Source organism: Schistocerca piceifrons, chromosome 2, assembly GCF_021461385.2.
Source record: "Schistocerca piceifrons isolate TAMUIC-IGC-003096 chromosome 2, iqSchPice1.1, whole genome shotgun sequence".
NCBI lineage: Eukaryota > Metazoa > Arthropoda > Insecta > Orthoptera > Acrididae > Schistocerca > Schistocerca piceifrons.
This window is the reverse complement of record NC_060139.1, coordinates 736,111,653-736,138,505: the sequence shown is the minus strand read 5'-3', so window position 1 is coordinate 736,138,505 and position 26,853 is coordinate 736,111,653. Positions and strand designations below refer to the sequence as shown.

The following is a 26,853-nucleotide window of genomic DNA, read 5'->3' as shown; positions in this document are numbered from 1 at the left end:
AGCATCATGTACGCCGCATATTTTCATATTGTGAAAGTATGAATTCGAATTCCACCAACAGGAAAATTTAATGGTTTAGATAGAGGCGTCACCGCGCTGGCGCAGCTATAGTGATGTAGGAAGCCCATATGTTCGTACGAGTAAAACATCAAAAGATCTTACCTCTTGTCATAAAAGAAACAAGACATCAGAGGATACTCCAAGAGCGTCGGAATTTCGTGAACCTTACAGTGCACATTCGTATGTCCAGATTCCCAATGACGTAGGCCTCGACCTGATATGAAACTTTTCAGTGTGGTTTTCGGGGCGTAAATTTTCTTCGCGTACCAGTACTGTATTAGCTCATGTTTGGTTCTTTGTTATGGCATAATGCCATACGTGCTAGAAGATGAAAACGTACACTTGAAACGCAGCGAACAGTTGAAACTAGCCACTAGTGTGGACTTCAAACACTTAGTTTCAAATAAATTCACTGCCTCAGCAGGAAACCCTAATAAAAGCCAAATTTCTTTGGCAAACCGACAAAAATAACTTGATTGTTCTGCAAGGCGATTAATGCTTGACTGTCAGAAAAGTGAGAATAAAATAAAATCTGAAACTAGTAACATATTTTAGCCTTCCGTAATTATGTGAATATATTTTAATTCACTTGATAGCTCCCAGCTACAAAAACCCATCATGTTTTCATTTGACGAGAGAGCAGTAAACGAAGAGGAAACAGAAAAATCACTAAATGTAAACACAGGTCACGTGGAGACTACCCCCCACCCCCCCGCCACCCACTATCACAGCTTTTTCAAAAATAAGTTCATTTTGTAGCGCACATCTTTCTGAAGAGTCTCATACATAAAACATATATCCTAGAGGAAATGTAAGACACGTTATTTGGTCTTAAGTGTGCAATGCAGTGCCACGCCTCTTCAAACAACGTTCTTATAACGCACGTCACTGTATTTCGCTCTGTGGAACTCAAACGTGTATATTTTGTAATGGATGCCATCAAACTATTTGAGGACAGTGGAAATTAATATGTCCTGCAGTGCCTATCCTGCTCCCAGTCGGCCGGTTTGACATTCTGCCCAACCCCTCGCAATTAATACTGGATAGGATTATTTGTAACCAGGAGAACAAGTACTCTTCAGAAAATCTGGACTCTTTATTGCCTATTAGCTAATAACTTGCTCTTCTGTGTAACAGAAAATTAAATATAGGATACCTAAAACCAGTAAAGACAGGAACGGGCAAGACAGTACACATTTCTTCAATCCTTAAGTCCTAGCGATTTTTCTCTCTAATCTTGCTATAGCTTTACATGGCGTTCTTTCCTTTCTGCGAAAGAACTATTACCTTACCAAAGTTCGTCAAACGTTTTGCTACGTGAAAAATGGAAATGTCGTCTAATACTGAAAAAGCTGTTAATACAATTAGTACCCAAGACTGGTGTGGTTTCTCGATCTGATTACGTCTATTTTGTCACTGTGTGCAGGATAAAACAAAACAGCCTTTCTAATATTGCAGCAATTGTAACACACACCATATAAGCGACACTGTTTTGGCAATAATGATCATTTTTATAATACGACAAAATAATTCACTAAGTACCAATACGAAATACCTATTTGGCCCACTACAAGCAAAAAGCCTTACGTTAGGAAATAGTTTCACATTTCATTTATGCGCTCCAGTTTCTCATGCATGAGAGCGAAAAATTGAACGAAATTTTTGTATAAATTTGGAATCGTCATATTCTTCCATAATTTGTGTGATGTCCCCGTTTCTTCTCCTTCCTCGTTCTAACAAACAGTCTTATCACTAATTCTGTAACTATTCCTATCACTGTCAAAACTCATTCTCCTGTTACCTTTACTACCCCTGACACAATCACCGGTTTAGTTATCCAGAGATTATTCTCCGGTTAGCCGTTATTACGAGTTCGTAGAATGCATTTCCGGCGCTACTTCCAGAATGGAAGTTAAACGGCTGCTAGCCGGGGACTGCAACTGGCCCTGTCTAGTGTAGCGATCTGGCCAAAAATTTTCTGTCAACATTTCACTTTCTTGGATACACCGAGAAGATAATACGTAATCTTTCATACCTGTTATTCCGCTGAACATTCGCAAACCGAATCAACCACATAAATAAGTAGCAGTTGGTATTCTCCGGCTCGGTTTTATTCCGCTCATGTCGTAAAGCCCCGTCCTGTTTTGTCTGCAGAAAAGTTTGTTTCTAGATGTGACGACAATTCCCCTGGCAGAGGCATCATGTGCAATATGCACGCATTCAAAAATAAACTTATAATTCATTCAGAAATCAACTTAGAATGTGTTCAAAAACCAGTAGGGGTGCGTTTCAAAATCATATGAATAACCGATAGACCGACTTGCGCTGGATGTTAGGTGCTTTGTGAAACAAGGATTTTTCCCTCAAGAATATGAATTTGCCCCCCCCCCCCCCGAAATTGCCGCCCGGTTCAGATACCCGGGTTTGCTCTCACCACCCCCCCCGCTCCCCAAAGATCCGGGCCTGCTGCGCACGCGTGAATCTGACAGCTTGGGCGCGCCAGTAAAATTTTTCCTGGTACCGCATGTGGATGGTTGCTGCTACTGCTGCTTACACAGCCAACAGCCACATTTCTGTAGCCAGAAGCGGGAAAAGGTACTAAAAAGCCTTTGACACATTCTGCTGTTGGCAGACGTTTGTACGAGCACTTTGTTATTTTATATGGTGCATTTCCTTTGCAATCTAAGTTTTATTTTAGTTGTTTTTCTCTTGTTCATGTTTTAATGCTGCACTATTATTCTGCAGTAGCAGGATACAGTAATATCCTTAGTTAGAGTATCGGTTCTTTCCAGTCAAAATTACAAAAAATTAACTGAAAACTTAATCAACGAAAAATTCCTGGGTTTTCCCCGGTTTTCTCCCGGATGAAAAAATTCCCGGGTTATTCCCGTATCTCCCAGTTGTACTACACGAATATGTAATAGAAAAAATAGGGGTTCCTATTTTAAAAAATGCAGTTTATATCCATTTGACCTATGGCAGAGCCATCTACCGGGCCAACCATAGTACCATCTGGTTTCTCCCTTCAAGCTAGACGAGTTTTGTTCTTTGTAGTTTTTTCGTTTGATGCTTATTTCGTGAGATATTTGGCATGGTCACATATATATATATATATATATATATATATATATATATATATATAGAGAGAGAGAGAGAGAGAGAGAGAGAGAGAGAGAGAGATAGATCTATTTTAGTAATCACTTTATTATCATTTCACAATCCTTCTAACTTATAAATTATCACTCCCTTTAGGATAGAAGAATGACTGCAAATATATATACTTATAACATTTTTATTAATTTAAGCTTTTGGAGAAAAGGGTTTCTTCTGAAATAGAAAACACATGCACCTACACAACTCACAGTCGCATAACCAGTGTTTTCGGCCACTGTGGCTGGACTGTGGACTGCAACTGTGCCTGAAGGGAGCAGCAATGATATGGGTGATAGGGCTAAGGAGGTAGCATGTGTTGGGGAGGGGAAGGGAAAGCAGGGTTGGGGTGGGGGGAAGGTGTAGTGCAGCATGTGTGAGCATATAAGGACATGGTGGGGACAGGAAAGTAGGGCTGCTACGTGCATCTGAGGGGTTTGGAATGGGGCATGGGGATAATGTTGGGGAGGGCAGCTGTAAAGGAGAGAAGTAGAGAAGGGGAAAAAAAACTCTTGGATGCCATGCTGGAACAAGAGGCTGTGTAGTGCTGGATTTGGAACAGTGAAGGGGATAGGTGGGTGAAGGACAGGGACTAGTGAAGGTTAGGCCAGGGGGGTTACAGGGACATAGAATATATTGCAGAGAGAGTTCCCACTCATGCAAACCAAAAAAGCTGGCTTGGTAGGAAGCATCTAGATGGCACAGGCTGAGGAGCTGTCATTGAAGTGATGCACATTCTGTTGGTTACAATTTGTTGGTGGCCATTCATGTGGTCAGACAGCCTGTTAGTTGTCATGTGCAAGTAGGAAGTAGCACAGTGGTTGCAGCTTATTTTGTAGATAACATTGCTGCTTTCACGGGTAGCTGCGTCTTTGATGGGACAGGATACATCTGTGACTGGAGCAGGAGGTGGTGGTGGGAGCATGTATGTGACAGTTTTTGCATCTTGGTATATTGCAGGGAAATGAACCATGACATAAGGGACGGATATGCTACCCACTACCCTTCCCACTCCACTCACATTGGTATTCCGCTGCCCACCAAACCTATATGACACCCTTGTGTATTCCTTGTCTGTGCCAGTTCGTAACACCGTGCTTCATGTCTCATATCCGTGCAAGAAATCTACATGCAAGAACTGTCCAATACATCTTCCCACCACCACTTACCGCAGTTTGATCAAAGGCAGGTTCTATTCAATCAAAGGCAGGAAATCTGTGAAAGCAGCGATGTGGTCAAGAAACTAAGGTTGTAAGGAGTACTGCTAGCTTTGATGTTGTAACATATCGATATTGTACTACTTACTTATCACTAGCTTCTAGAACTTTTGAAGGCAAGCACATGTTTTCTCTGAGGGAGCATCATCCAGTTATATAATGGCAAAATGCCCCACCAGTAGTGGTCACGCACCGTGTTGGTGTGTAAAAAGCAGAATCTACGCTGGGCTTCCATACCGAATGGTCGGGTGCACCCACATCACAGATTAATAGTATGAAGAATTTGCTAGAAAGGCAATTAAGAGTTGAAAGTGTTATGTTGCATCATAGAAGAAAAGTGTTTAAGTAATTCAGTTATTTTGCGAAAAGGTGAGCAGGATTAGTTATGAGATTTAAGGTTGAAACAGTATCGTGTTTGTAACTCTGTAATCTTTGTGGAAAAACATAATTAATGTAGAACATAAATGAAAACAGTCATGATTACCTGTTTAATTAATTGGAAAACACAGCACGGCAGTTTTTAATTCAGTGCAAATGTGAAACAAGCATAACTGTTAACACAAAATGGATGAGTTTAGGCATTGTTAGGGAAGTGTGCTATGTGCTAAAGGGACAATAAAACAATGTAATTTGACTTGTACTATTAACATTTCAAAGCGACATTTTTCCATCTTCTAATGAATAACTTTGACATTTGATAAATATAAGAGAGATGCAATCGTATTAGGCACATGGTCATGTTTATTTTGTAACAAAGCATATTCTCTATGTATAGCTCCCATATTTGAGTCTGACAGTAAAATAGTTGCAAAATTAATCAAAAAATAAACTGAAAAGACACTGACAGTGCTTTACAAGTTGCAACCACTGTGCTGCTTTCCATGTACATATCAACTAGCAAGCTGCCTGTCTGTAAGAATGGCCACCATCAAACTATGAGCAAGATACTGATGAACCATCCAGTTGCTGAATATGCTAGCCAATATAATGTGTTAAATTTCAATGGCAGCTTCTCAGCCTGTCCCATCGGATTCTTCCTACCAACAACAGCTTTTCTGAAATGCAAACTTTCCCTGCAATATATCCTGTTTCCCCATAATCCCTCCCTAGCCACCACCTTTGCTAGTCCCTGTCTTCCACCTACCTGTCCCTTTCCTGCTCCCAGTCCAGCACTACACAGTCTTCTTTTCTGCCAATGCACCCAACAGTCTTTTTCCCCTTCTCTATTTCTTTCCTTTTCAGCTCCCTCCCTTTCCACAAATCCCCTGACTGCATCTAGCAGCTCTACTCTGCACCCACCATATCCCTGCATGCTCCCACAAACAGCGCTACACCTTTCCTCACCCCAATTCTGCTCTCTCTCCCCCTCCGCGCCCTTACTTCCTCCCATAATCCCACCACCCACACCAGATTGCTGCTTCTGTCAGATAAAGTTGCAGTCTGCAGTTACGTGTGTTATGTTTTTCAGAAAAAGGCAGTGTTGGTAGTTTACTGACTGACATTGGGCAAGTGACTTTCAAGTGAAATGCCTTACCTTTATGGGAATATACATAATGGATGTACACGCACAGGTTGCAGAAGCACGATTGATGACATATGGAAATTTGGGTCTGGCCATGAATCCTGCGTGGGTAGCGAAATGGTAAGGCGACCACTCACAATAAGCAGTAAATCTGGGTTCGAGTCCTGGTCCAGCACAAATTTTCATTGTCATAATTCCATTCTACAGTTGATGGTAGTCCATATTCGCAATTGTGAATACATTTAATGTATTTCATAACAGTTTTAGTCACTGCAGTGACAGATCCTTTGGACATGCATGCAAGAACAAAGGAACTTTGCATCATAATTCTGAATAATGCAACCACTGCAATCTCGTTTCCTCTATATGCTGATTAGCACTATATCCTTTTCATGATGCCGTTGTTTCATTCTGGACTTCAAATTGTTCACAAACACACACACAGTAGTGTCTTCACTATTTTAGTAGATATCGACCCTCATATACTTATTACATTATATTCCACCAAGCTTTTATGAAGTGTGGCCTTCTACACATACATGCATATTATTAGGTGGTGCATAATCTGGAAATGCTTCTACCAGAACCATCACTCAATCCAAGATGAGACTGCTGCTAGTGAACATCTTTCTGGTGGCAAGTGATGTGAAACAATGCTGTTTTGGTAACAAAAAGTTAACTTTACTCGAAGAATTGCTGTAAAGTTCCACATTAATGTACTGCCGTGATGGACTGTAGGGTCAGACACTGATAGGTGTACTGCTGTTAAGTACAGCAATAAATAGAAGATGTGTTAGCAGTACTAAGGAGAGAGACTAAAAGAAATCACTGACTACTATAACTGAAGACAAATTATTTAAGGAGGGCAAGCCAGTCCACTTATATAATCAGGACTAGACAATTAGGAAGAATAAGTAAACTAACAATATCAGTTAAACAAATATTAAAAAATTGGCTGAGGAACAAATTTGTTTGACAATGAAACAGCAAAAATCAAATAAAAGGAAATTCCATTTTAGAACTTTCAAGAAATAACAGGACCAGTGCACATTATTATGTTTTGTTGTTGTTTTGATCTCAAGTCTGAAGAATGTTTTGATACAGCTCTGCACACTAATCTGCCCTGCCTCTGCATAACTACTGCAACAAACATCCATTTGACCCTACTTACTGTAGTCATTAGAACTACTGATGGCCTTGGGAGAGCCAGTCCTGACAAAACTTTACCATCTGGTGAGGAAGATGTATGAGACAGGCGAAATACCCTCAGACTTCAAGAAGAATATAATAATTCCAATCCCAAACAAAGCAGGTGTTGATAGATGTGAAAATTACCGAACTATCAGTTTAATAAGTCACGGCTGCAAAATACTAACGCGAATTCTTTACAGACGAATGGAAAAACTAGTAGAAGCTGACCTCAGAGAAGATCAGTTTGGATTCCGTAGAAATGTTGGAACACGTGAGGCAATACTGACCTTACGACTTATCTTAGAAGAAACCTACGTTTCTAGCATTTGTAGACTTAGAGAAAGCTTTTGACTATGTTGATTTGAATGCTCTCTTTCAAATTCTGAAGGTGGAAGGGGTAAAATACAGGGAGTGAAAGGCTATTTACAATTTGTACAAAAACCAGATGGCAGTTATAAGAGTCGAGGGGCATGAAAGGGAAGCAGTGGTTGGGAAGGGAGTGAGACAGGTTGTAGTCTCTCCCCGATGTTATTCAATCTGTATATTGAGCAAGCAGTAAAGGAAACAAAAGAAAAATTCGGAGTAGGTATTAAAATCCATGGAGAAGAAATAAAAACTTTGAGGTTTGCCAATGACATCGTAATTCTATCAGATACAGCAAAGGACTTGGAAGAGCTGTTGAACGGAATGGGCAATGTCTTGAAAGGAGGTTATAAGATGAACATCAACAAAAGCAAAACGAGGATAATGGAATGTGGTCGAATTAAGTCGGGTGATCCTGAGGGAATTAGATTAGGAAATGAGACACTTAAAGTAGTAAAGGAGTTTTGCTATTTGGGGAGCAAAATAACTGATGATGGTCGAAGTAGAGAGGATATAAAATGTAGACTGGCAATGGCAAGGAAAGCGTTTCTAAAGAAGAGAAATTTGTTAACATTGAGTATAGATTTAAGTGTCAGGAAGTCGTTTCTGAAAGTATTTGTATGGAGTGTAGCCATGTATGGAAATGAAACATGGACGATAAATAGGTTGGACAAGAAGAGAATAGAAGCTTTCGAAATGTGGTGCTACAGAAGAATGCTGAAGATTAGATGGGTAGATCACATAACTAATGATGAAGTATTGAATAGAATTGGGGAGGAGTATGTGGCACAACTTGACAAAAAGGAGGGACCGGTTAGTACAGGCCGTTCCTGCTCTTCGGCTCCGTTGTGAGCCGCGGAGCGCTCCCTGCTCCAGGGAGCCGCGTCGCTTGCTGTGACCATTCAAGTGGGCCGGCACGCCGGCCTGTGGGAGGGCTGGCTGAGGCAGGCGGCAAGGCAAGCGTTTTGATGGGCCAGCTGCGTCTTACAAGATCGACAACCTCATACTCTTAGCTCCTAAGATGTGGTGACATGCTACACCAGGAAATACAATGTTCAGGAAATAAATAAGAAACAACTATTTTACAAGAAATTGCATACTAAATTTATTGGGCCTCTGTAACTTGACATTTTCTTTTCATTACAAGATCGGAAATATCAGGCGTCAAAGTGTTTGCAGCGTTAATGCGGAGGATGGCCTTCACTGTTGCATTCTAAAGAAACGATCATTCCTTATTTTTTACTCTTTTCATTGCTGAGAAAAGCTGCTCAAAACAATACGTAGATCCAAACATGCACATGATCTCAGCGATATTGTTGTGAAGCTTGGGAAATGTTTTTTGCTGTAATGAATGATACCATCGTGACAAATCCAAAGTGTTGTAGTACCACTCTTTCAACAAAGTTGAATTTTGTAAACCAATAATCTCCAATTGAAGTGATGGTGACAAGACATCGGGGGAAATTGAAAAAGGAGTGCTGAACACCTTAAGTTCCATTTCCAAATTAGTGAGGTCTCGGAATCGTGTTTCAAACGACGTGATGAGCTTATTTAACTTTGCTTGGTAATCGCCGAAAGTAGTAGCTTCAGGTAGTTTTAAAGAAGCAAGACGATTGAAGAACGTTAAATGTCCATTACTCATATGCCTCTCAAATAAACGTAACTTTTCCATGAACGCTTTGATCAGGTCGTGCATGTCAACGATTAGCTGCCCTTTGCCCTGCAGTGACAGATTTAAATATTCAGATGCATAGTTATGTCAGCTAGGAACGCCAGGTCTGATATCCATTTTATATCTTTCAGACAACGCATTTCTTCCCCTTTCATTTCGAGAAAAAAGCATATTTCCTCACGAATGGCAAAGAAAACATCAAATACTTTTCCCCGACTCAGCCAACGAACTGTACTGTGCTAAGGTACATCCCCATACTCCGCTTCCATATCTTTCAGGAATCCTTTGAATTGGCGATGATTCATACCGCGACGCCGCACAAAATTCACACACTTCACGACATCTTTCATTACACCACCTAGCTCTACTGTTTCAGCAAACAGGGCCTCTTGGTGAATAAAACAATGAAGAGTCAAAATGTCTTTCCCGAATTCGTCCCTGAGTTTATTTTTCAAACGAGAAGCAAACCTTGGTGACACCCGATCATTTGTGGTGCAACGTCTGTCGCTACAGAATGGAGTTTATCCCACAACAAATTCATATTGTCCACTGATTCACAAACAGCTTCAAAAATGTCACGTCCTGTTGCGGTGTAATCGAATGGTACCACATCCAAGAGTTCTTCAGTTACTTGCACCTCCATGTCGACACCACGCACAAAGACTGCAAGCTGAGCACAGTCCGATATGTCAGTGCTTTCGTCAAGCGCTAGCGAAAATGCAACAAAGCTCTCTGCCTTTTTCCTGAGCTGTGTCTCTAAATCCGCTGCCACGTCCAGGATTTGACGAGACATTGTTTGCTTCGACAGGCAAACCCCTTCAATTGCCTGCACCTCCCTTGGAAACAAACATTCTGCAACTGCTACCATGCACAATTTTACGAGTGGTCCCACCGAAAACGGCTTGCCACTGGTCGTGAAGATGTGAGCGACCCTGTAGCTTGCTCGAATTGCAGATTCAGTAGTGTTTTCTCCGCTCTCATTCACCTGAAAATTATAAACGCATTACAGAACACGAACTATGTTGCACGTTTTGATACCCTCTGTATTACGAAACTGTTTTTAAACTTACGTCTCCTGGTATGTTGTTCTTAAGCCTGGCTACCAGTTCTCTGTGTGCAACGCCTTCTACCTGATCGTAGTGCGCTGCGTGAAGACGTGTATAATGTCGTCGTATATTGTACCTCTTCACAGAATTAAATACTTTATGACATACAAGACACTGCGGATGTCCATCCCTCTCAATGAATAGAAAGGTATCCTCCAATGGAGGTACAGGGCTCCCGCGGCTAATCATAGCTGTCATTGAACACGGATTATTGCATCACTTGCGGCTGCATGCGGCCAGGGGGCAGTGAGTTCGCTTTCCCCCTCCACGCGGGCTCTGAGCTGCCGCAGTGAGCGCTCCGGAGCGCTCCGGCTCCCTGGAGCTCAGTTGGAACAGCCTGGGTTAGTAGGACATGTTCTGAGGCATCAAGGGATCACAAATTTAGCATTGGAGGGCAGCGTGGAGGGTAAAAATCGTAGGAGACCAAGAGATGAATACACTAAGCAGATTCAGAAGGATGTAGGTTGCAGTAAGTACTGGGAGATGATGAAGCTTGCACAGGATAGGGTAGCATGCAGAGCTGCATCAAACCAGTCTCAGGACTGAAGACCACAACAACAACAACTGTAGTCATGCCTTGGTCCCCCTCTACAATTTTTAATCCACACATTTCCCACCATTACGCAATGGATTATTCCACTGATGTGTCCTATCAACAAGTTCCTTCTTTTAACCAAATTGTGACATAAATTTCTTTTCACCCCAATTTGATTCAGTTATCTGATCTACCCATCTAATCCTCAGCATTCTGCTGTAGTGTTGCATTTCAAAGTTTTCTAGTCCCTTAATGTCTTACCCGTTTTTTTGTCCACATTTCACTTCTGTACAAGGCTAAACTCCAGAAAAAAGTTCCAAATGAATATATTTATTGGGCTGGCACATAAGTTCATAGCATTTTCCCGTAAGTTTAATAAATACAACATTGTCACAGACTGAACATGGACTTGACAAAAAAGGAAAGAAGGTTTGGGTGTCATCCTGTTGGTGATAAGATCATTAAAAATATAAGATAATGTTGAATAGGAAAAGGATTGGGAAGGAAAGTGGCCATGTTCTTTTCAAAGGTAGCATTCACAATAATAAATTTACCAAAATCATTCAAAATCTGTCTAGATTGCTGGACAGAGATCTGAAACCTGTTCTTCCTGCATGTGAGTCCTGTATCTTAAGTACTGTGCCACTCCACTTGATAGATATAAGTCCTACTGGGAATTAGATGGTATCTTTCAAAATGCTAAGCACTGGATGAACATCAAATCAAGCAAGAGGATAGACTGAGATGCAGATTTGTTTGAAATGCACATGGACATGTTTTGACATTTCTATTTCAGTGGACATTTATACCATAGTCTGCACTTCAGTCTTTAGCCAACAGGCAGCAGGGAGACCAGACCAAGGTTGTAAGTATCAATTACTCTGACAGTGCCAAAATATGTATGAGTAATGACAATCAGAACATTTCAAAAATCATAAGTACAAACTGTGCACCATGAAGATAGGTCCCTCTATGATCCTTTCCCATTTTACAGCTAAAAGAAAACCTGAATCAGGCAGCAAAGGAATGTTAGCATTTAAACATCAGTATCATTAGAGGCAGAACACCACTTGGATGGGAAAGACTAAGCAAGTCTTTTTCAAGGAACCATAGCAACAATGACACACAGTGATTTCATCTACATTAGTACTGCACACACCACTGTAAGGTGTTTGATAGGGGGTACATAGTTCATCAAAACCATTTTCCCTCCTCCTTATTCCATTCACAAATGGTAAAAAAACCCATAAATATCACTCTGAACAAGCCCAAACTCCTCTAATTTTATAATTGCAGTTATTGTGTGAGATGCATGCTGGAGAATGAAATATATTTTTTGTCACATAAGGGAATATGGAATCTCAGAATTGTGTTCGTATATATAACCGTGATCCACAATGTATTTCTTATAGTACCTTCCCACTGAATTTTGTTGAGCATTTCCACAACACTCTCACATTGACTAAATTAAACCACGACAAAGCCTGCACCCCTTCTTTGAATCTTCTCTATCTCTTCCGTTAATCAAACTGTTGAACAGGATTCAAGGTTTGATCAAATTAGGGCCTTGCAAGTGTCCTTTACAGACAAATTACATTTTCTTATTATTCTTGCAATAATAATTTGAGTCTAGCATCTGCGGCCTTCCTCATGATTAGGTTTATGTTGTTTTTTCTGGACATGTAATTCTTGAGAAATTTCCTTACAAAAACCAGGGAAATTTAAATGAGGACGGTGTGCACTCACAATTACAGGGTGAATGTTAACAAAACTAACAAACTGCACGGACGAATTCCTAACTGGAAATGGAGGAAAAATGGTCCTATAAACATGTGTCCGGAAATGCGTCATTGCCGTGATAGATGGCGCTGAGGAATGAAAGTTCCTCTGACCACATGCCAAGTGTTCCTTTTGTGTTGGAAGCTGTGCAATTGATGCAGCATACTGTAAGTAGCAAAATGGTCCAGTATTCTACATTTACATCCATACTCAGCAAGCCACCTGACAGTATGTGGTAGAGGGTACTTTGAGTACCTCTATCGGCTCTCCCTTCTATTCCAGTCTCGTATTGTTCATGGAAAGAAAGATTGTTGGTATGCCTCTGTGTGGGCTCTAATCTCTCCGATTTTATCCTCATGGTCTCTTCGTGGGATATACGTAGGGGGGAGCAATATACTGCTTGACTCCTCGGTGAATGTATGTTCTCGAAACTTCAACAAAAGCCCGTATCGAGCTACTGAGCATCTCTCTTGCAGAGTCTTACACTGGAGTTTACCTATCATCTCTGTAACGCTTTTGCGATTACTAAATGATCCTGTAATGAAGCGTGCTGCTCTCCATTGGATCTTCTCTATCTGTTCTATCAACCCTATCTGGTACAGATCCCACACCGGCGAGCAGTATTCAAGCAGTGGGCGAACAAATGTACTGTAACCTACTTCCTTTGTTTTCGGATTGCATTTCCTTAGGATTCTTCCAATGAATCTCAGTCTGGCATCTACTTTGCTGACGATTAATTTTATATGGTCATTCCATTTTAAATCACTCCTAATGCCTACTCCCAGATAATTTATGGAATTAACTGCTTCCAGTTGCTGACCTGCTATACTGTAGCTAAATGATAAAGGATCTTTCTTTCTATGTATTCGCAGCACATTACACTTGTCTACGTTGAGATTCAATTGCCATTCCCTGCACCATGCATCAATTCGTTGCAGATCCTCCTGCATTTCAGTACAATTTTCCACTGTTCCAACCTCTCGATATACTACAGCATCATCCGCAAAAAGCCTCAGTGAACTTCCGATGTTATCCACAAGGTCATTTATGTATACTGTGAATAGCAACGGTCCTACAACAATCCCCTGCGGCACACCTGAAATCACTCTTACTTCGGAAGACTTCTCTCCATTGAGAATGACATGCTGTGTTCTGTTATCTAGGAACTCTTCAATCCAATCACACAATTAGTCTGATAGTCCATATGCTCTTCTTTTGTTCATTAAACGACTGTGGGGAACAGTATCGAATACCTTGCGGAAGCCAAGAAACACGGCATCTATCTGGGAACCCGTGTCTATGGCCCTCTGAGTCTCGAGGACGAATAGCGCGAGCTGGGTTTCACACGATCGTCTTTTTCGAAACCCATGCTGATTCCTACAGAGTAGATTTCTAGTCTCCAGAAAAGTCATTATACTTTAACATAATACGTGCCAAAATTCTACAACTGATCAACATTAGAGATATAGGTCTATAGTTCTGCACATCTGTTCGACGTCCCTTCTTGAAAACAGGGATGACCTGTGCCCTTTTCCAATTCTTTGGAACGCTACGCTCTTCTGGAGACCTACGGTACACTGCTGCAAGAAGGGGGGCAAGTTCCTTCGCGTACTCTGTGTAAAATCGAACTGGTATCCCATCAGGTCCAGCGGCCTTTCCTCTTTTGAGCGATTTTAATTGTTTTTCTATCCCTCTGTCATCTATTTCGATATCTACCATTTTGTCATCTGTGTGACAATCTAGAGAAGGAACTACAGTGCAGTCTTCCTCTGTGAAACAGCTTTGGAAAAAGACATTTAGTATTTCGGCCTTTCGTCTGTCATCCTCTGTTTCAGTACCATTTTGGTCACAGAGTATCTTGACATTTTGTGTTGATCCACCTACCGCTCTGACATAAGACTAAAACTTCTTACGATTTTCTGCCAAGTCAGTACATAGAACTTTACTTTCAAATTCATTGAACACCTCTCGCATAGTCCTCCTCACACTACATTTCGCTTCATGCAATTTTTGTTTGTCTTCAAAAGTCTGGAACAAGCCAAAATGGTGTTATGTACAGCTAAGCAGATGGAAATGGTTGACAGGCAGCACGGCTATACCAAAACAAGTATTCTCATGGACACCAATGACATCACACATTTCAAGGGCCTTTTGGGCATTTTTATAATTATGAGTCCTTTCAGACAGATGAGCGTGCAGGGAGGCAGCGGACTGTGCGTACCAGTTCTGGAGGACTGGGTTCTACAGGATACTGAGAAGAAGCCTACCACAAGCTCCCAGGCAATTGGCCCACTAAGATGGGGTAAGCCAAAGTATGATTATGTGTATCCTGCATGACAGCTGCCACTATCCCTATCACCTGCAATGAGTGCAGGGATTATCAGCAACAGCAGCCAGAGGAACTTTCATTTGTGAGTGCTATCTATCGTGGCAACAATGCATTTCTAGACACATGTTCATAGGACCTCTTTTCCGCATTTCCAGTCAGGAATCTGTCCCTGCAGTTCGTCAGTTTTATTAATGTTCATCCAGTAGAGGGGATGAGCTGTAAGAACAAAAAATGGCAGGAACTAGTTGATGCTGGTGTTTGGAGAAGGGGAAGGTTAGCCACCAGCAACAAAGCAGTGAAAAAATGAAAATGATCATATGGTATTGTTGGTCGGGATGTCCCAGTCAGCCACCAAATGATAATCTTATTTCATTCGGTGCCACATTGGATGACTTGCAGCCGATGATGAGGATGAAAGGATGATGAGGACAACACAACACCCAGTCCCTGAGCGGAGAAAATCTCCAATCCGGGCAGGAATCGAACCCAGGCCCAGTGCATGGGAGGCAAACAAAGCAGTAATATTGCAGCTCTGTGTCTGTATTTGAAAAGTGCTGGAACCTACAATGCTTCATACAGAATTTCAAGCAATGAGCTGGCAGTGCACTATGGTATAGTTCTGTTCTGCTCTGTATGTGCATTTTGATGCAATATTTTTGAGTGTATGCTAGTTGGTGATATTTGCAACTGTAAGTTCAGGAATAAACCAAAATATTTGGACTGAGTGTTTGACCACGAGAGGCAACCCACCTGGTTAGTCGTGCAGTCTAACACACTGCTTCTCAAGCAGAAAGGCGTGCCGGCCCGGCATGAATCCACCCAGCAGATCAGAGTTGAGGTCTGGTGTGCCAGCCAGCCTGAGGATGGTTTTTAAGGCAGTTTTCCATCTGCCTCGGCGAATGCGGGCTGCTTCCCCTAATTCTGCCTCAGTTACACTATGTTGGCGTTTGCTGTGCAAACACTGTCTCCATGTAGGTGTACACCATAATTGCTCTACCACCCAAACATTTGGGGTTACACTCATCTGGTACAAGAGGTTCCCCGGGAGGGGGGGGGGGGGGGTCCACCGGTGGCCAAACCGCATAATAACCCTGGGTTTGGTGTGGGCGGCGGTGGGGCGAGTGGACTGCTGTAGCCTGTTGTGGGGGTTGTGAACCACTGAGGGCTACAGTGGGGACGAAGCCTCTCCGTCATTTCTAGGTCCCTGGTTCAATACACAATACACAAGGGAGGCAATGTAATCAACACCTAATTTCTTAGGGACTTCTCTTACGATAGGGTCACAAATGAATCTGCGGCCTACTCCTTCTGAACGTCTTAACCACTGCACCACATGATTTGTTTTTTGGGGATTCAATAGTGTAGGAACCTAGAAGATGGTGCTGGATCACTGTAAGAAGGGGTTTCCACTGATCTTATGGGAACAGGTTGCAATCACATCATTCACTGGTGTGAGATTACAGTTTTGTAATGAGTCTTCACAAAGAAAAAGAAGACAAAATGTTGTTAATTTACACTGTTAAATTAGCACTACTCCAGTTTGCTATTATGTTATTACACATGCATTTAATCACTTTTTGCAAGCTCAGAAAACAATACTTACCTTAAATTGCTTCAACCTTGCCCCTAGCTCCCTCTTGCTTGCAAGGTAACTGATAATTTTCAACATCTTAGCCCAGTCTGAATCAGAATGTCCAGAATTAATGAATGATGTTCTTAGGTCTTCCTCATCAATTTTATCACTTTCAACACATATTCTCCTAAATGGCACAATATTTTGTCAGTGCACAGAAATTTATATTAACAGTAAATATTTTAATACACAGAAAAATGAATATTTCAGACATTATTACAAGTAGTTAACATGTTCACTTTAAGGAAATTCTGTTAGTTTCACTTACGGATGACTTAATGGGTAAACAAGATAATACTTACGAACTTAAATCATCTAATGTGGATTTTATTTTTTCCTTTTCCAATGGATATACTGTTTTAATATAACCTTTGATTTCTTGATTGGTTTTATCACCAGATAACTTATTAATTTTGCAATATACTGTGCATGAATTCACAACAAAAAAATCATGTGCATGCTGATTGTTTTCAACCATTTTATCCTCAAGTTCCTCTCGCATCATATACAATGCAATGCGAGAGGCAGTTCGTGCCAGGCTAGTAGCATTGCAAGTATTTGGATCATCAGTAGGTGAATAATCTGGGTCATTTTTGTCTTCTTCTTCATCTGACTCATCACTATTTGCTCCAGTCGAGGATCCATAATTCTTAAACAGAGCTGAAGATGAAAAGAATTCAGTTCCTGGTTTGTAGGACCGAAGGATCTCTTTATATCTCTGCAATCAAAAAAATGTATGTGTTTGAAATTATCAATATAGGACATCACACATGCAAGAAAATACTGTAGTAGTTTCTAATCAAATTCAGTAACTCATTCCCATCTTGAAAACAGTATATTATATATGAATATATATTATAGGCATACATTGTAAATTTAGGATGGTGTTCTAAAAACATCTCTTAAATCAGCAATGCAACAACCTCTGCAAACATGAAAGCACACACAACAGAGGGATAAACTTGAAATGAAGATAAATAATGATTAGAAGATGAAGACATCAGATACAAGGGATGAAAAAGAATGGTGAGTATGTAGCATATGTGATGACTAGCAAACATTTTCATACTACAGGAGAAACCTACAATACATGGTTTCAGACAGGAAATGAGAGTTGGTGACTTTTCTTTAAAAATTATCAGTAGCACAGAGTTATGAGAAATTGTTTTGACTGGATGGGGTTGATCTGTAATTGAGACTATGACAAAGTAGCATGACTTTCTAGAATGAAATTTTCACTCTGCAGTGGAGTGTGCACTGTTTTGAAAGTTCCTGGCAGGACTTGAAACTGGAACATTACCGTTTGCTGGCTGTTATCACAGGAAAGGTCTGAAAGTCCCAAGAAATTTTGGTCATATATGAAGGCTGTTTGTGGAACAAAATTGTGGATCAGACAAGAATCAAAACAGGAAACAGCAAAGCAATACAGTAGTCAAAATATTGAATTCTGTCTTCAACAGTTGATTAAAAAAATTAAGGAATGTTGCCATTATTCAATAAATGTACTGCTACTGATATGAGTGACTTAGTAATCAGTACTAGTGATACTGAACTGGCTGTAATTGCTAAAACTCCAGAAGGCTCCAGAGCCCACTGGAGATGCTGTCCTGTTTTACACAAAAGTTTCAAGTGAATTGTATAGTTTATCAGAGATCTCTTGAGCAGATATATGACCCATGGGATTGACAAAGCATCTACGTACAATAAAGTCCTGTTAACCTGATTGGCAAAGGGATAGGATGCAATCATTTAGAATAGCAGTGTCTGTGGGGCACAAGAAAAGGTGGATAAAGAGGTAGTCTCAATACTAGGTGTCGGGCTTGACCATTTATATAGTGAACATATGACAGACAAGGTAAACAACATGGTGCCATATCACTGGAGATATTTTGCACTGGAGATATTTTGGTATGTAAACAACACAGACAGTTTTTATTATGAAAATTTACTAGTCAGGAAAGTAGTAGTACAACTATTATGATCAATCACATACAGATAAAACATTTATGGAAAGAAAATGACTTGAGTATCATAAAAACAAGTTCTACTGTTGTAATGGACATAACGACACAAAGACAAACTAAAATTTATTTATCATAAATAAATCATAGTTAGTATGAGAAAATACCCTTTAACTGTACAGCTCAAGTGGAGACTGTCATATGTAGTTTTGAACATACATGCTTTTCAGAGGTAAATTGTAAAGGGTTTGACAAGAACTTTAACTATTTGTCCGAAATAAACCAAATCATGTATTATAAAAACAGCCTACAGCTGTATTGGAGACCACGATGCACAGCATGAACTAAGATATATATTTATAGTAAACCAGTGGAAAAATGCTTCTATTGGAGCACAAAAACGGCAAATATGCTCTTCTTTTTTAAAAGATTGTGACAGAAAAGTGGGGTACCGGCTGCCTCATTCTCCTTCCTCCACACCTTTAAAATTTTTCACAAAAATATTTTCACACAAACATATTCACACACTTATTAACATGCAACTCACCTCCCATTTAACTCACATTCACTAGTCCATTCCTGTAAGTCTATTATGCCCTTCCACTCCCAACTGCCCATTCTCCCTCACTCATTTGGCATAACTCTTTGCATTATCTCTTTGTGGCTCTCCTATTGTCACTGTCTCCTGTCTCACAGCCACAGTTGCCTTCATTCTGTCCTACTACTACCGTCTTGTATCACTGCCTTTGTCTTCCTCTTGTTCTCTCTTACCCCTATTCTCTTATTCACTCCTTCTCACTGCTGCTCTCTCTTCTCACTGTCACTATCTCGCTCTTCCTCATTGTCACTATTATATACTCTGTCTCTCACTATCACTGGCTCTCACTCACTTCTGCTTTCTGCTTCCCTTTATTCCTCTCCCACTGGTTCTGTCTCCTTCACTTTTTCCTGGTACTATTCTCTCACTGTCTACTACGTTCTACTGTCAGTGTGTTCCTCTCTTTCTCACACACTGTCGTGGTCTTCTTTGCATTTTCTATACCACAATTACTGTCTACTATCTTTCAGTATTTATTAATACTCCGTCTCTTTGCCGCTGCCATCTCTCTTAGCATAAAAAAGTGTGAATATGTTCGCACAAAAATATTTTTGGAAAATTTTTAAAGGTCCTAAGGAAGGACCAATGAGGCAGCTGGTACCCCACTTCTCAGTCAGAGTCTTTTAATAAAGAGAAGCATATTTGCCTTTTTTGTGCTCCAGTAACAGCATTTTTTCGTTGGTTCCTTTCTTGCCCTGCCACTGCAGGCCATGTCACTCATATGAAAAGAATCTGATGGGCCAGTAAAATTTTGATAATTTACGTATGTGAAACTGAAATAATGCAAAACTAATTTTTCATTTGCTTCAGCACTAAAACGTGGAGTTCCCAAAACCCTTCGGGTGATAACAGGCACACTTTATATCATACGTCTCTGTGCTATGTCACTTTCTAAACTGTTTCCACCTCACACTGCATTTTACATGCACATGTAGGGTGACTTCGAGCCTCTGTATCTTGGAAACGGATAAAGAGATCTAGAAAAGTTTCAAGGTTGTTTGAGACCTAAATCTTAGGAACATATTATAAAAATTATAGTCATTGTCTGTGCATAGTTGTCTTGGAACCCATAACTCGGTTGATCCGCTGCTGACAGTGAAAAAATACTTTCACGGGGTTTCTTCAGGCACTGCCCTTGGATTTATGCAAATGCAGCATTAATTCGTGGGTAAAACCATCATCAATCAATCAATTTAATTTTTATGTGTATGAGTAGGGTAAATTTGAACCTCTGTATCTGGGCAACAGATAATGTGCACTCTCTTTGCATTTCGTTTCTTGCAGGAAATGTTTCTCTGCGAGCTTATGTGTTTTGTGACTTGAGTTTCTACTGTAAGTTTTTTTCCCCTCGAAATAAAATACTTATGAAAAAAGTAGCTGAAGGAATGGGTTTTAATTTTCTAATGTCACTGAGAAAGGCACCTGTTCGTGAAATTTCCATGCATTGGAAAGTTAAAGTACCCTACTGTCCATTTATTTGAAAATAAATATTCAGTTGCTGCAAGTATTTGTTTTCTGCTGGTGTCCCTGTTTGATTTTGACCCGTATTTCAAGCAAACTGCTCATGATGGCTAATCAGTGCCATAGACTGAAACTAGAACATAACAACTTGATAGGCAAGGAAACAACTGTAAAGTAGAATATATGAACTAGCACTTTTCAGAGTAACGCAATCTGCAACAGAGTGAGGTGCAATCTGCACTACAGTTTTCAATACTTTATTAGTCTGCATCTGAGATGGAATAGATTATTTATTGACCTACTAGTATTTTTCATACAACTGCCACAGTTAAAGTATGCAATGTGTTAAGTTTTATGTAATAATTACATGGAACAAAAAACTGTTTACTCGATACCTGAAAATGAGTTTATCACAACCACAAAACACATTTTTAAAATATGTTTTTTTGAAGAATTCTTGAATCGAACAGAATTTGTTGCAATGAAGCCATATGTCTAGTACTCTGTCATATTTATTTAATGACAGTGAACAAGAAGTAGGTGGGAATGAGTTGAAAAATTACATGCTTAGATAATTTTATTTGTTTTTAAAAAAGAAATGACCTGTTTACATAATTTGTCCAATTATTTGGATATTTGATTATTTGGATCCAGTCCAGTACCAAGTCATCCAGATAACTGGAGTGTGCTAATTGATCCATCATGCAAAGGGTTCAGCAGTCCTGGAGTAAAATACATAGGAATAAGAGAGACTTCACTGTAGACAGCAGATCAAAGAATGGTCAATTCAACATGCTCTGTATTCATGACATTGAAAAGCTTGAAGGTACAGCATATTGTGATGAACATAAGAGCAACAAAGTAGTGCCCAACGAGTGCTGAAAATGCATGAAATACTACTCTTCAAATATACTAGCATTATGTTATTATATTCCTTACCAGACTGATTAAGTAAGAGCTTGGCTGACTACTAATGTGCTGTATTTACACTACAAAAAACATTGTACTGAGCAATCAGTGTTCTTTAGATGGTATGTACACAAAAAAATCAGAAGCTTTCCCCACCACTGATTTGACAAGCACAGAAACTGTCCAACTTGCACAAAAAATTAACAATATTTAATTTTTAAGGTTCAAAAATTATACCTGGTAGTAATTTATAAACAATGTAAACATCATTTTGTAACGTAACATTGGCATTTTAAAGTGCCCCTACATAATAAATAAATCAGACCACAGAAAATTAAAATAGTATGGATGTCTTAAAACATAATGCAAAAATTTTCATAAAACAGATTGGGATTTAATGTCCTGCCAGACAGCACAGTCTAATATTGGACAAACTGACCATGGTCTAAATATTAGCGCATTCACCTTAAGTAATTTAGGGAAACCATGGAAAACCCAAATCAAAATAGGTGGACAGAAATTTGAAACCTGATCCACCTAAATTTGAGACCAGTGCCTTCATCGCTATGCCACCTTGCTCAATGTTTTATTAACATATCACAATAAGCACATTCTGAATAAATTACAAACAAAGCTGCACAGTAGCGATAGTACGCCTACGTCCTCCACATACTCAGTAAATACTTTAAAGGATTAGAATTTGTATGACCAACATATTTACTTAATGTATATGAATATTCCCCCCCCCCCCCCCCCCCCATGAACCATGGACCTTACCGTTGGTGGGAGGCTTGCGTGCCTCAACGATACAGATAGCCGTACCGTAGGTGCAACCACAACAGAGAGGTATCTGTTGAGAGGCTAGACAAATGTGTGGTTCCTGAAGAGAGGCAGCAGACTTTCCAGTAGTTGCAGGGGCAACAGTCTGGATGATTGACTGATCTGGCCTCGTAACACTAACCAAAACGGCCTTGCAGTGCTGGTACTGTGAACGGCTGAAAGCAAGGGGAAACTACAGCCGTAATTTTTCCCAAGGGCATGCAGCTTTACTGTATGGTTAAATGATGATGGCGTCCTCTTGGGTAAAATGTTCCAGCGGTAAAATAGTCCCCCATTCGGATCTCCGGGCGGGCACTACTAAAGACGACGTCGTTATCAGAAGAAAGAAAACTGGCGTTCTACGGATCGGAGCGTGGAATGTCAGATCCCTTAATCGGGCAGGTAGGTTAGTAACTTTAAAAAGGGAACTGGATAGGTTAAAGTTAGATATAGTGGGAATTAGTAAAGTTCGGTGGCAGGAGGAACAAGATTTCAGGTCAGGTGAATACGGGGTTATAAATACAAAATCAAATAGGGGTAATGCAGGAGTAGGTTTAATAACGAATAAAAAAATAGGAGTGCGGGTAAGCTACTACAAACAGCATAGTGAATGCATTATTGTGGCCACAATAGACACGAAGCCCATGCCTGCTACAGTAGTACAAGTTTACATGCCAACTAGCTCTGCAGATGAAGAAATCGATGAAATGTATGATTGGATAAAAGAAATTATTCAGGTAGTGAAGGGAGACGAAAATTTAATAGTCATGGGTGACTGGAATTCGAGAGTAGGAAAAGGGATAGAAGGAAACATAGTAGGTGAATATGGATTGGGGGGTAAGAAATGAAAGAGGAAGCCGTCTGGCAGAATTTTGCACAGAGCATAACTTAATCATAGCTAACACTTGGTTCAAGAATCATAAAAGAAGGTTGTATAGATGGAAGAATCCTGGAGAAACTAAAAGGTATCAGATAGCTTATATAATGGTAAGACAGAGATTTAGGAACCAGGTTTTAAATTGTAAGACATTTCCAGGGGCAGATGTGGACTGACCACAATCTATTGGTTATGAACTGTAGATTGAAACTGAAGAAACTGCAAAAAAATGGGAATTTAAGGAGATGGCACCTGGATAAACTGACTAAACCAGAGGTTGTACAGAGTTTCAGGGAGAGCGTAAGGGAACAATTGACAGGAATGAGGGAAAGAAATACATTAGAAGAAGAATGGGTAGCTCTGAGGGATGAAGAAGTGAAGAAGGGAAAGCAGAAAGGTGGAAGGAGTATATAGAGGGTCTATACAAGGGCGATGTACTTGAGGACAATATTATGGAAATGGAAGAGGATGTAGATGAAGATGAAATGGGAGATACGATACTGCGTGAAGAGTTTGACAGAGCACTGAAAGACCTGAGTCGAAACAAGGCCCTGGGAGTAGACAACATTCCATTAGAACTACTGACGGCCTTGGGAGAGCCAGTCCTGACAAAACTCTACCATCTGGTGAGCAAGATGTACGAGGCAGGCGAAATTCCCTCAGACCTCAAGAAGAATATAATAATTCAAATCCCAAACAAAGCAGGTGTTGATAGATGTGAAAATTACCGAACTATCAGTTTAATAAGTCACAGCTGCAAAATACTAATGCGAATTCTTTACAGACGAATAGAAAAACTAGTAGAAGCCGACCTCGGGGAAGATCAGTTTGGATTCCATAGAAATGTTGGAACACGTGACGCAATAGTGACCCTACGACTTATCTTAGAAGCTAGATTAAGGAAGGGCAAACCTACGTTTCTAGCATTTGTAGACTTAGAGAAAGCTTTTGACAATGTTGACTGGAATACTCTCTTTCAAATTCTAAAGGTGGCAGGGGTAAAATACTGGGAGCGAAAGGCTATTTACAATTTGTACAGAAACCAGATGGCAGTTATAAGAGTCGAGGGACATGAAAGGGAAGCAGTGGTTGGGAAGGGAGTGGGACAGGGTTGTAGTCTCTCCCCGATGTTATTCAATCTGTATATTGAGTAAGCAGTGAAGGAAACAAAAGAAAAATTCGGAGTAGGTATTAAAATCCATGGAGAAGAAATAAAAAACTTTGAGGTTTGCTGATGACATTGTAATTCTGTCAGAGACAGCAAAGGACTTGGAAGAGAAGTTGAACGGAATGGGCAGTGTCTTGAAAGGAGGATATAAGATGAACATCAACAAAAACAAAACAAGGATAATGAAATGTTGTCAAATTAAGTAGGGTAATGCTGAGGGAATTAGATTAGGAAATGAGACTCTTAAAGTAGTAAAGGAGTTTTGCTATTTGGGGAGCAAAATAACTGATGATGGTCGAAGTAGAGAGAATATAAAATGTAGACTGGCAATGGCAAGGAAAGCGTTTCTGAAGAAGAGAAATTTGTTAACATCGAGTATAGATGTAAGTGTCAGGAAGTCTTTTCTGAAAGTATTTGTATGGAGTGTAGCCATGTATGGAAGCGAATCATGGACGATAAATAGTTTGGACAAGGAGAGAATAGAAGCTTTCAAAATGTGGTGCTACAGAAGAATGTTGAAGACTAGGTGGGTAGATCACGTAACTAATGAGGAGGTATTGAATAGGATTGGGGAGAAGAGAAGGTTGTGGCACAACTTGACTAGAAGAAGGGATCAATTGGTAGGACATGTTCTGAGGCATCAAGGGATCACAAATTTAGCATTGGAGAGCAGCGTGGAGGGTAAAAATCGTAGAGGGAGACCAAGAGATGAATACACTAAGCAGATTCAGAAGGATGTAGGTTGCAGTAGGTACTGGGAGATGAAGAAGCTTGAACATGATGGAGAGCTGCATCAAACCAGTCTCAGGACTGAAGACCACAACAACAACATATAAATCTTCTTCAGTGCTACATTTAGCATTCCACGCCACTTCAGCACAACAAACCATACCAAAATATGCCATAGTGTAGCAAATTATATTAAATATGAGTAGTGAATTGATTTAACTTTGTCATTGTGACATAGCAAGCTTAATAATATGAAACTAAAGTAGAGTTATAAATGAAAAGTTGGTTGGTATCACTAACGCACAATTACACTTTCACATTTCAGTGTAATCTAGACCTCAGCATATGTTACAGATCAGTCTGTCACAACAACCTAACTGCATATATTAAAGTACTGTTGAAAAAAGTTTTATCACAGTAAATGTACTTCCAATATTTGAGACTATCTTTCGAAGAAAGAAAATGTGGTATGGCTGCTACCTGGTATTCTGTGTGGGACAGTCACACCCTGTCTGCGGATTGGCTGAAAGACAAGATGTCCAAACCTTTTCAATACCTCACAGATACAAATCTTCTAAATGATCACATCGTATCTCTCAGCCAATCAGACGAAAAAGACTTCATGCAATATACTGGTAGATGCTTCCTGGGGTTAGGAAAGACCACAGACCATACTCATCAACAAAACACATTCATTCAACTACCATTGCATATAACTGACATTTATGTGTAGTAGAATACTAGAACAGATTTAGTTGAAGTGTTATAATCTAATTGGAACAAAATAACTTTCTCCACTGAAATCAGCATAGGTTCCAAAACTACTGATCAGGTAAACCTCAAATTGTGCTCTACCCATACGACACCCTCAGTGCCATGGGTAGAGGAAAACAGTGTGACTCAATGTTTCTACACTTTTGAAAAGCTTTTGAGTCAGTACTACATCAATGTCTCCTAAGGAAACTATATTCCTATGGGTATCTAACCAGAGTTGAAACTGGATGAAACACTTCCTGACAGGCAGCATACAGCACATAATCCTGGATGGAGAGTCAGCAACAGAGAAGGAAGTAATACTGTATATGGTGTGCCAAGAGGAGTTTAATAGGACCATTATTTAGCGTTCATGTTATATCATTAATTACTTAACAGGCAGTATTCCATTTTTAAACATTCCTTTAAATGGAAGTATACAGGATTGCTATGAAAGTTCAATTCTCACATAAATAAAGGTGAGTGATATAGTTATTAATGTCAGCAATGTTGAGAAACAGCTAAAATTTGACAATCCCCAGGGCACAATGGAATCCCTGTCAGATTCTATACAGAACTTATAGATATGTTGGCCCCTCTTTCACCCACAATATGTTGTAAATCTCATTGACAATAAACTGATTGAATGTGGAATCAGTCTAATGATGATACAGGCTGCATATGGGGAAATCTACTGATATAGGAGACCGTGACAAAGACAGATTTTTATGGATGGCACCAGAGAACAAGCATCTTGAAAATGGCAAAACTGGTCATTTGTTCATGTGCTACTGTTGTGATAATCAATGGATAGTGGTTGTAGGATGGTGACACCACGAGTAGGTGAAACAATGTTGGAAGACTGTGCATCATCGCAGAACAAGGTGGTCAAAAGATCACCTGTTCTGTAAAGCAAGACAGGAGTGACCTGTGGAAGATCTGATGACAGAGTAAACACTGTGAAAGCAAAAGCATTCCGGAGCACAATGTGCAGCATATTCTGATGAACAAGGGGCTGCGC

The 26,853-nt window shown here is 40.1% G+C and overlaps 1 protein-coding gene across 1 annotated transcript in view; it reads right to left on the bottom strand.

Annotated features, from left to right (window-relative positions):
• LOC124775806 (general transcription factor 3C polypeptide 1) overlaps nt 1–26,853 on the bottom strand; it is a 354,943-nt gene that overhangs the window by 14,910 nt on the left and 313,180 nt on the right. The window contains 2 exon segments of the mRNA XM_047250637.1: nt 16,528–16,684; nt 16,860–17,275. Coding sequence (XP_047106593.1) covers nt 16,528–16,684; nt 16,860–17,275 — 573 coding nt within the window.